This window comes from Myotis davidii, unplaced genomic scaffold, assembly GCF_000327345.1.
Source record: "Myotis davidii unplaced genomic scaffold, ASM32734v1 scaffold663, whole genome shotgun sequence".
Taxonomy (NCBI): domain Eukaryota; kingdom Metazoa; phylum Chordata; class Mammalia; order Chiroptera; family Vespertilionidae; genus Myotis; species Myotis davidii.
The window spans coordinates 1,429,882-1,441,544 of NW_006295816.1; the positions used below are offsets into that span (position 1 = coordinate 1,429,882).

Consider the following 11,663-nt stretch of genomic DNA (forward strand, 5'->3'; position numbering starts at 1 on the left):
TAGCCGGTTTGGCTCAGTGGATAGAGCGTCGGCCTGGGGACTGAAAGGTCCCAGGTTCAATTCCGGTCAAGGGCATGTACCTTGGTTGCGGGCACATCCCCGGTAGGAAGTGTGCAGGAGGCGGCTGATCGATGTTCCTCTCTCATCGATGTTTCTAACTCTCTATCCCTCTCCCTTCTTCTCTGTGAAAAATCAATAAAATATATTTCAAAACAAAACAAAACATAGCATGTGAATTCTTAAGTTCACAGTGCAAGCTGATTTTCTTATTTTGAAATGTTGCTATTTTTTCAGATTACCCTAAATTTTATATTCCTTTTAGTGTTATTGATTTTTAAAACAAATACGTGAATAATTTAGAGTTGCAGTATCTTCTATATATGAAAAAGTCTAAGCGACAATTATGACGGAACGACCTGTCACTGTGACGTGCACTGACCACCGGGGGAAAGACGCTCAATGCAGGAGCTGCCCCCAGCCCGCAGACTCCAATAACCAATGGGGCCTGCCAGCCAACCTGCTGGTTCCTACCCCTGGCTGGCAGGCCCCGATCGCCTGATCGGGGTTGGGACCCCAGGCTGGGACAGGGTACTGGGGGTGGGTGGCGGCAGACGCAGGTGTCGAGGGAAGGAGAAGGAGGGGAGGCAGGAACCCGATCAGCCCTGATCACCAGCAAGGCCTAGGGACCCCACCCGTGCACAATTTCATGCACTGGACCTCTGGTTTTTAAATAAAGTGAAGTCATTGAGGAAATTAACGTGTTCATTTCTTAGTAAGTTATTACCAAGGCAACGTCTTTAGGTATCACAGGAATCGTAACACCCAAGCAGAGAGACACTATCACTTCTGTGCGTGAGGATGCACTGCTTAGCGCCACCAGTGCTCTGATGTTGAAAGAGCCAGAATTTTTAAGAGAATCCCTAGATTAGGTATCTGTTATACTGTGTTCTATCTCTAGTTAGGAAAGCAAAATGCTCTCCTTGAAGACTTTGATTCTGTTGATGAACATTTCCCAGTCTCTACACCTCAGCCACCCTCGTCCTCTGAGACCAGCCAGTACTGTTTTTTTTACCTTAACTCCCTAGTGCCCAACAACCATGAGCTCCCAAACTCATCAGAATTATTCCACCGAGGTGGAGGCTGCGGTCAGCCGCCTGGTCAGCCTGCCTCTGCGGTGTCCACCTACCTCTCTCAGGGCTTCTATTTCCACCGTGAAGGCTCTGGAGGGCGTGGGCCACTTCCGCGAGTTGGCAGAGAAGAAGCGTGAGGGTGTCCCATGTCAAAGATGCAAAGCCAGCATGGTGGCTGCCTTCTCTTCCAGGGCGTGCTGAAGCCTCCCCAAGATGAGTGGGCAAAAGTCAGGACGCCGTAGAAGCCAACATAGTCATAGGGAACCCAAACCAGGCCCTGCTGGAGCTGCAGGCCCTGAATTCTACCCACACAGGCCCTCAGCTCTGACTTCCTGGAGAAGCGCTTCCTGGGTGAGGAGGTGAAACTCATCAAGAAGATGGGTGATCACCTGACTATCCACAGGCTGGCCGGCCCCCAGGCTGGGCTGGGAGGGTATCTCTTCAAAAGGCTCACCCTCAAGCACTGCTAGCACATTGTATGCAGGAAACTTATTTATACGTTTTACATTGACTCTGGGGAAACAAAAACATCCAACAATAAAGTTTTGTTTTTTAAAGAACGGCCTCTAGCACGACCAGGAGCCTTAGAGCCAGAGGCCAAGGAGGGACCCCTCTGCATCCCTGGGTGTCTGGCTTTTGCCTGAGCCTCTCCCTGAAACCACTAGTCATCCTTTTAATCACCCGGAGCCCTCTCCCGTGAACCAAATGGAAACGTTCAAGCTTAAGATACTGATTTATATGATAGGCAGAAAAATCACAATTTTAATAAATTCTGGCAAAAACAAAATCCAATATAGCTATAGAAACATTTTTAGTTAATTCCCTTTTCAATCTTTATGCCCTTATTACTCTGTAACCACTCTAGATGGCCCAGGAAAATTATATAAACTGATTACATTTTCCTAATGTCCAAAATTGCCTTTTCTTTTTTGCTTCGTTTTCTGTGTAGGAATCATAAGTCTATTCCCAAATGCTGCAGCCAAACTGAAAAAGCTTCTTGTTACATATTTAAATGCATTAGAAATTCTTTCAGTGTCATTTTCTTTTCAGGGGCATCCTTCCGAATTCTAATATGAACTTGGGACTCTCAGTCGGTGGTGCGGCTGTTATCTGAGTTGGATTCTCTGACTGGGAGTCTATGTCCACTTCTTTCTTGGTTTACCCCTTGGGTTTGGTGAAGCGTATATTTCAGAAACTCTCTGACAACAGTACATGGCACCTAAACAATTTTTGAGAACTTGTGTATCTGAAGTTCTTTTTTTTAAAAAATTGATTTCAGAGAGGAAGGGTGAGGGAGATAGAGATAGAAACATCAATGATGAGAGAGAATCATGGACCAGCTGACTCCTGCATGCCCCCCCACTGGGGATGGAGCCCACAACCCATGTGCCCTTTATCAGAATCAAACCTGGGACCCTTCAGTCCTCAGGCCAACACTCTATCCACTGAGCCAAACCAGCCAGGGCTATCTGAAGTTCTTTATTTTCCCCTCACAGTTCATGGCAAATTAGGCTGGATATAAAATTCCAGATTGGAAGTTCTTTTTCCTCAGCATTTCTAAAGCATTGCTGCCTTGCCCTGTTGCTTTATATGTTGCTTTTAAAAATCTGATGCCATTCTGATCCTTGATCCTGTGTATGTCACTTGCTTTTTTCTTTCTGGAAGTCCTTAGGACCTTCTCATCATCCATAGAGTTTTGAAATTTTACAGTAATTTGCTTTAATGTGACATGTCATAATTCCTGGGCATGGGTAGTTCCTTTTGACCTATAAACTTAGGTCTTTCAGTTCTGGGAATTTTTATTTACATTTCTGAAAAACCTCCTCTCTATTTTCACTCTTCTTTCTTTTTGTATTTCCAATGTGGGGTATGTGTTGGATCTCCTGCATTGATCCTCTAATTTTTAAAAACTATTTTCCATCTCTTTGTCTTTTGTTCTATTTTCTATCATCTTTCCTTCACTATTTCGATCATATTTTTATCTCTACTTCTATTATGTTTCTAACTCTTGTATTTCTTTAATTTTGGTTGTATTTCTAGGTACCCTAATTCTCTGCTTTTACCCTAGATAATAAAAGGCTAATATGCAAATTGACCCAAAGGCAGAACAACTGGTCACTATGACTTGCACTGACCACCAGGGGGCAGACGCTCAATGCAGGAACTGCCCCCTGGTGGTCAGTGTGCTCCCATAGGGGGAGCGCTGCTCAGCCAGAAGCTGGGCTCACAGCTGGCAAGCGCAGCGGCAGTGGCGGGAGCCTCTCCTGCCTCTGCGGCAGCACTAAGAATATCCAACTGATGGCTTAGGCCTGCTAAGCTGTCAGTCGGACATCCCCTAAGGGCTCCCGGACTGCGAGAGGGCACAGGCCAGGCTGAGGGACGGCACCCCCCCACCCCAGCCAAGTGCACAAATCTTGTGCACAGGCCTCTAGTATTTTAATAACATTCTATTCTTAACACCTTGATTAATTTACTTTTATATATATATTTTAGATATTTTTAATATTTTTATATTGGTAATAGACCAATCTCTTTCATAAAAAAAAACAACAACATATGGTTTGTAGATTTCCAAATGGTTCTATTAAATTCTCCTTTCAAAGTCGGTCTGGTGGAACACAAAAAAATTTGGTATGAAGGGTTGTCCTATTGGGGTTTGAAAATTGATATTGATATTTGTATTATGCAGATTAAAGAAACAAAAGCTGTAAAATGTTTAAATGAAAATCCATATCTGTATCTTTTGAAAAGCAAGATATTTATTTGAGGAATAATTGTGGTAATTTCTTTTCCATTAGAAATGAATATTGCCCAGCAGGCATGGCTCAGTGACTGAGCGTCGACCTATGAATCAGGAGGTCACAGTTCGATTCCCGGGCAGGGCACATGCCTGGGTTGCCATCCCGATCCCCAGTGTAGGGCGTGCAGGAGGCAGCTGATCAATAATTCTGTCTCATCATTGACCTTTCTATCGCTCTCTCTCTCTTTCTCTCTGAAATCAGTAAAAAAATATTTTTTTAAAAAAGAAATGAATATTGTTCCCAGAATTGTCTCCCTACTTCCTCATTCTATTATTTTGACTATTAGAGTAAAAATAATAGTCATTAGACTACGGTGTGTCCAGGAGTTAGGAGTCAGCTAGGTCAGCGGTCGGCAAACTGCGGCTCGCAAGCCACATGCGGCTCTTTGGCCCCTTGAGTGTGGCTCTTCCACAAAATACCGACTTCTGCACATGGGCCACGAAGTATCAATCGCACTGTACATGCGCACCCGCATGTGGTATTTTGTGGAAGAGCCATACTCAAGGGGCCAAAGAGCCGCATGTTGCTCACGAGCCACGGTTTGCCGACCACTGAGCTAGGTGATAGGAATTTTTCAGCTCCGTTGTCTAATGGGACCTCAGATGTACATGTAGTTCATCACTGACTAAAACGTAGTTATGGGGCATATAACTGTAAAAGCCTGTCTGTTCTACTGTGGTAACTACTGAAGCTGCTAAAATGTAACCTCATTTAAGATACATATAGAATGAATTTTTAAAAGAAAAGTGGTTTGCCTTGGAAATGGTCATGAAAAGTCTACGTTCCCTTCCTCTGCTGGGCACTGAGGTTTCCCGGGGTTGGGTCTCCAACTCTGACCAAGGGCTAGTTTGATGCTACACCAGGTGGATGCCTGCCATTTCATGGAATCAGTTCTGTTTCAATATTTCACAAGCATGTATTTTCTTCTTTCTCTCCTATTCTAGTGAGACTCTACACAGCTGCATTTCCCATGTCAGAGAAAGCATTCACAAGGTAAGTACAGCTACACTACGAAGAGTTAGAACATCTTACACTTTAAGAAGTTTAATCATTATGTTTTCATGTAGAATAGCAATATATGAACAACTTTTATCATTGACAATTCTCCGAGTTAGTAACAATCTGTGAATTTTTTCCTTAATTTGGGTTTCTTAGTTGCAGACATCGGTGGAAAGGTCTGAGGAACATCGCAGTTCAAGAAGCCAGTCTATTTTGGATTCTTTGGAGACTGTGGCCAAGACCTGTGAGTGCCTCCTGTTTGCGGTTATCAGCAGAGGGCACTGGCGAGCACGCCTGGGAACTTTCGGACCCTGGCAGGGTTCTGCAGGTAGTGAGGTTCCATACTGCGTTTCAGATGCGAGGTGGGTACAGAGGTTAGTCCTTAAGAGAGGTGACGCGCACTAAGCGGGGTCGGGGGACCCCTGTGTGGGAAGGCCCCTGTCCCTAGATGCCTTTTGGGCAGCCCTGATCGTCCGCCCAGTCACCGCTGGAGCCCTGCCGGGTTGCTCAGCTCCCTGCGGGGCAGTCGCAGCACCCCAGTCTCAGCTGGCCTGCCAGCTGTGCTGCCTGGAAAGGCATTGCTCCCCCAGGGCTTCGAAACAGAGACTGTTCCCTTTGGGTTAGAATACCCGTCACCTGCTGTTCTCCTGGCTGCCTGGTTCAATGAGAGCTTTTCATAGTGAATCACAGAATCTCTCTTAACCTCAGGCACAGTTTGTGGTTTGTAGGGTCCCCTGCTCTGCCAATTCGTGAGTGACGTTCAGCTGAAACCACGATCCTGTCCCTTAATAAACACAAGAGCCAGCTCGCAGCTCCCCCTCTGCGGACACCTCCCGGAAGCAACAGCTAGACGGCAAGATGGTGGCTGCATCTGCACTCGTTTGCATTTGGCTGGGTGTTTATTTTCTATTTAAACAAATTGAAGCCAACTTACTCAAATGCCATGGGATGGATTGCTCATGATTTACAAAAATTAATGCCTTTGTGTGGCTTAGAAATCAATCCCCATATGTCTGCAAAGAAGCACTGTACTGTGTGCTGGCTTCCAGCCTGGTGTCCCCCACACAGGGCCGCTGTGCGTCTGTGTGGAACCGGTTCTGGAAGCCTCGGACTGCTACCCGCACAGCAGCAGCAAGACAAAGAGCAGAAGCAAACCGGGAAGGCTGCCTTTGCAGAACGGGATGGAAGTCCAGCCCGCGAGCCCAGGAGCGCGCTCTGCTTTCTACACTAACACCAGTGACCACAGGAAGGGCGGCAGCAGCGCTGTGAGCGTGAGGCCCATGGGGAGTGGGAGCACCCACGGCCCCCCAGAGACCAAGGCAGAGGGGACTGGCACTGAGTCTGGCTTATCGGAGGCGTGGGGTCCTGACCCTCCACCGCTGAGGGCTCCTTGGCTGTCAGCAGGAGGACTGAGGAGAGGCGGGGCAGGATGAGCAGGAACACTGGATCGGATTCATCAGAAAGGCAGTCGTTCTTGAAAATGGGCACAAGTGCCTGTCCTCAGTCGCCCCTTTCTTGGTCGGAAGTGATCAGGAGCAGGAAGTTGGTCACTGGGAGAGGGTCAGACAAATCCCGTCACCCAGCCAGGCGCCCAGCTGGCCCAGAGCGCAGACGTGCTGCAGGCGTCAGTGTGAGCGCGGCCCTCAGGCAAGGGGCGGTTCCTGCGGGAACGCGCGCTCTGTCGCCATGTGACTGGTGCCTTCACAGGTCAGGAGGTCTTTCCCGTCACCGTCCGTCTGTTCAACCAGAAGGATTACTCAAAGCCATTTAATCGCACTCTTCTTGTTCTTCCTCTAAGGACACCAAGGACCTGAGCAATGAAATGAGTTTCTGCCCTGGCCGGTGGGGTCAGTGGTTAGCACGTTGGCCCGCCTTCGATTCTCAGTCAAGGGCATGTACCTGGATTGCAGGCTCCTCCCCAGCCCGGGCCCTGGTCTGGGCTCGTGTAGGAGGCAACCAATCGATGTGTTTCTCTCACATTGACATTTCTCTCTGTCTTTCCCTCTCGCTTCCACTCTCTCAAAAAATCAATGGAAAAATATCCTCAGGTGAGGATTAAAAAAATTAAAATTAAAAAATATATGTATATGATCATTAGGATAATAAAAAGGAGCCACTATAAAAAAATTAGAAAATATCTAATTTTGGAAAATAGATAACTGTTATATCAAAACTAATTTCATATGAATAGATGTATTAATATAATCATAAAGAGAACTATAAGAAAACATGGCAGCATTTTTATAATTTTAGAGAAATGCCTTTCTCAGCAAGGCACGTGTAATTAAGAAGAATGAGGCCCATCTATGTGAACCATGTTGGAGTGGAAATGTTTGCTCCTTGTTAAATGAAACCAGGACCATCTTGTAAACAGTGGGAAGAGAAGCTTGGAAAAGGGGGGACTGAGGAATCTCCTTTACACGTGGGCCCCCAGACCCTTGCTCCGCTCCCAGCACAGCAGGGAAAGCAAGACCAGAGACAGGAGTCGCTGGTCACAGCGGAAAAGCATCAGAGCCCAGCCTCCTCTCAGGGGCCTTCCTCAGGCCCCTCAATAGCAGCAAATGCCTGCACACCCTCTTCCCTGGGGGCGGCAGGTTGGCCGGAACATGGAGTGGATGTAAAGTGGCGTTTTTACAAAAAAGTTAAAAATATCTGCTGTTTGGAGCCAAAGCAGAAATGAAGCGAGTCCCCTGGCAGAGGACAGGGACACAGACACGATCTGCCTCTGTGGCTCCGCATTCGGAGTGACAACATGCTGGAAGCTGCCCGTGATGTGAGTCCAGGAGGCGGAGCCAGGGTCCGCGTGGCAGCCGTGTGACCCTTTCTCTCAGTCTCACACTACAATGGTTTTAAGTCATTTTTCAGAAACTTTTTTTTTAAAAAAAGAAGACTTTGACAGTAACGAGCTTAATACCAAAAAAAGCTCCTGTAAGGAAGGCGTGTTTCCGGGGACAAGGAGAGAACACGTGGGACACGGCTGTGTCTGAGCACTGACGCGACGCGAACACTTGCTTGCCGTCCACACTCCGCTTCCGCGCTGCAGTCCTGGCTGCTGTAAGGAACGTTGCCATTCAGGAGCCCATCCGGGGCCAGATAACGAGGCTTGCCTTCTACTACAAACACCTGCACGGTGTCTGGGAAACTATTTGACTAATTGCGTTTAGGAACAGGAATCCAGTACCGGAAATATAAGTAAACATCCTTTTTCTAACTGGCTGGCACATGGACTTTAACTAAAAATCTCTTACGTTCTTATTGTGGTAAAACACACAGAACACGATTTTTTCCCAACATCACGCCGGCTTGTCTATTCCTCGTCCAATAAGCTCTTCCTTTTGCCTCAGATCCGGGTACTGGCTGCCTCCGGTGCCTGGAGACCTTCCCAGTCTGTGCAGGCCCAGCTCCTCTTTTCCCTCTGGTCTCCATCCGTCCTGCTCCCCTTATTTTTCCAGAGCAGGGGCCCCTCCCATGTGGCCACAGCCGGTGGAGGCCTGTGCGCGCTCTGGGCTGTTGGCTTGTTTATTGCCGTTTGGAGCTCAGGCTGATTCTTCTTCAGACCCGGGTTTTAGGGCTCGTCAGCCTGATGGCCCTTCTCTGTTTCCCGTGTGTGTTGACTAAATGTGAGAGCAACCTCACGTGACAGCCGTCTAGCAAGACAATGGCAATGACTGATTGCAGCAACGTTTATTAAATAAATACACGTGAGTCCCATATGCAAAAGAGGGGGCCACGCTCAGTCCTGAGCAGCCAGCGCCCTGTTCACCAGAGCCAAGCGAATGGGGGATGAGTGGAGGGTGAGGAGTGATGGCAGAGCACACGGTGCCACCAGCAGAGAGGGACGCCCGCGCCAGGCAGGAAAGGACGTTTCCCTAGAGGAGACAGTGAGAGCAGAAGGAAGAACAGGAATGGGCGGAAGCCCAGGGGACGGTGGTGGTTGAGCGTTGAGCGAGGGGGAGAGTGACAGGGATGGAGGCAGAAGTGCTCCAGGCTGAGGGAGGAGTGGCACAGGCCAGAGGGGAAAGGCCGCTTAGGAAACTGCCCAGAGATGCAGGGAGACTGTGGGGAGGGAGGAGCCAATGTAAAGGGGGGCAGTGGGGTGCCATTGAAAGTTTCAGGGAAGGTTTCAGAGAGGGCATGACCATACCTGCCTGCTAGAAAGATCCCTCTGGTGACAGGGCCCAGCCGGTGGGCCAAGAAGGAGCTGTTATCTGGGCTACAGGTTTGAGGGGCCCCAGCAGGCGCTGAGGGTGAGCGTGCCATGGCCCGGCTGTCCTGAGGGAGGGAGGAGGACAGCGGAGGAAGCATCCTGCTCTGGCGTCCTCGCCTCACCCGGCTGATCTGCTGGCAGAGCAGGCCCGGGCCAGGCCAGCCTCCCTCCTGCCTCTCCACCACTGTGGCCGGGGCACCATCTTCCTAAGGCGAATTGTCGTTGTTCTGTATTTAGTGCAAGAAACTGCGCGGGCCCAGAGGGACCTGGTGTTGGAAACAGCGCAGGACAAAGGCCGCGTGGAGCAGGCGGTCCTGGAGCTGCGGAGGGAGTTCCAAGCGGTAAGTACAGGCCCAGCTCCTTTCCTCGGTGCGCTGCTGACTGTCACTGAGGCCAGAGACAGCGTTAATGCTGCAAACTGTCAGCCAGAACAGAGGCCAGCGCAGCACCGGCCCTGGGGTCCCGGCCAGCGGAGGGCCGGCTTCCTTCCCCAGGATCCTCCAGCCGGTGCGGCCGGGGCTGTGGTCCGGGGCGGCCCCTTTCGCTGTGCTCGGCGTCACGCGGTCGGTAACGCTCTTCTTTCTCGCTGCCTTGCCCAGAGACAAGCGGAGATCGCAGAAGTGAAGTCCGGCCTGAAGCACCTTGAAGCGGTGGCTGCGCAGCAGAGCAAGGACGTCCAGCAGCTGTGTGAGCAGCTGGCCCAGCTCGACGTGCGCGGCGCCCTCGCAGAGCTGAAGCGCTTCATCGAGGGGCCGCGGGGCCCCACGCACGTGAGAGACAGCACTTCCCAGACCTCGCCCCCGCGGGCCCAGGCCCAGGCCCTCCCAGCGCGGGATCTGAGGGTGGGCGCCCTGCGGCCCGGGGAGTTTGATGTCTGGGGTGAGGGAGCCAAGAGGGCAGCCCTCCCAGAAGAGGCCGTTGGAGAAGGGAAGAGAAGCAGGGGGGTCCGGGACAAGGCCGTACAGACGAACCCCAAGAGCCAGCTTCTCCCTAAGACGAGCGCGGAGAACTATGGCGGCAGGAAGCTGGTTGCCCAAGGAGCCTTGCGGCTTCTGTCCCTGGACGGAAACAACTTTGTGACCAGCCCAAAACGTCAGACCAAAGGCGTGTTTTCACGTGACCCCTGTGAGCAGCAGCTGGTGACGGGAGAACACAGGCGGAGAGGCCGGCCGCCCAGGAGCACCCGCCGGGGCAGGCCCCCCACCAGGCGGCAAGCGCAACCCCGAAGCACAGCCTGTGCTTTCAGTTCCAAGTGCCCCCAGCCTCCCGGTCCTGGCTCACAGGGGTCCCCCCCGGAGCAGCAGGAGCCCCGTGCTCAGCCCCTGTGTTGGGGGCTCCAGGGACGGAACCCCTCACAGCCTGCTCAGGGAGGGGCACTCAGACCCAGGACGACGCAGGCAGCACCCCGGGCCCTCCCGCAGCTCAGTGGGCACTCTCCCCAGGACAGCAGCCAGCGTTCTGACAGCTCCCAGGGGGACCCCCAAATGAGCTGGTTCAGCGACCTCAACCCTGAAAGCCCCCAGGCCCCGCAGTCCCAGCAGCCGGGAAAGGCTGTGCTCTACCACCTGCGTTTCGATAGCAGCGACGAGAGCGCCTGATGGGCACAGTGACTGCAGCGGCTGGAAAGAGAAATGAAGGGTCAGAGGTCCTGCTAGAAACGGGGGCAGGTCTGGCATTCTGGCACCCGGTGCTGCCCACGCCAGGGCATGTGCACCCTCCTTCCCGACGTGAAGCCGGTGGGAGAGCGGGCACCGCCTGGGCGTGGCTCCGCGGAACCCTGAGTGCCATGGGTGCTGTAGGGCAGGGCTAGCAAACACTTTTTTTTTCTTCAAAATATTCTCTACACGTGACCAATATTTCTCAGGGCCTCCAGACTTTTAAATTTTTACCCAGGCTGCTACGGGAGCATTGTGTGTGTTTGGTCAGTGGACCGGCCATGCTAGTCAGGCCTGGTGAGCAGAGCGCGCTAAAGCTGCCGGCGACAGACGTGGCACCAAACAGGTACCCGGAGCGCCGCTGCTCAGGCCACGTGACTCCACTTTCCTCCGGACTGTTGTCCCCACGGCCTGTTCTGACCTTGGATTAACGCCCCGAGGGCAGCGGTGGCCGTGGGCTTTATGAGACGTTCGCTTTCCCTTTATTTTTTATTTTTTTTTATATATTTTATTGATTTTTCACAGAGAGGAAGGGAGAGAGATAGAGTTAGAAACATCGATGAGAGAGAAACATCGATTAGCTGCCTCCTGCACATCTCCCACTGGGGATGTGCCCGCAACCCAGGTACATGCCCTTGACTGGAATCAAACCTGGGACCCTTCAGTCCGCAAGCCGACGCTCTAGCCACTGAGCCAAACCGGTTTCGGCCGCTTTCCCTTTATATCTTGCTGAAGTTTTTATTGTTTTGCATATGTATTTCTTTTGTAAAAAATAAAAATAATAAAGGTGAAACTTTTCAAATTGTACTTTTTTCTTCCATTAAGTTCCTGAGCTGCTCTCACCAGCTGACCTAGGAGGTCAGGTCGGTAT

The 11,663-nt window shown here is 50.9% G+C and overlaps 1 protein-coding gene across 1 annotated transcript; it reads left to right on the forward strand.

Annotated features, from left to right (window-relative positions):
* Positions 1 to 1,285: 1,285 nt before the first annotated feature.
* Positions 1,286 to 11,246, forward strand: CCDC36 (coiled-coil domain containing 36). Its single transcript, XM_015568274.1, has 4 exons — positions 1,286 to 1,357; positions 1,445 to 1,511; positions 9,183 to 9,478; positions 9,737 to 11,246. The coding sequence occupies exons 1-4, from the start codon at positions 1,286 to 1,288 to the stop codon at positions 10,733 to 10,735; spliced, it is 1,434 nt and encodes a 477-aa protein (XP_015423760.1). The 3' UTR covers positions 10,736 to 11,246.
* Positions 11,247 to 11,663: the final 417 nt, after the last annotated feature.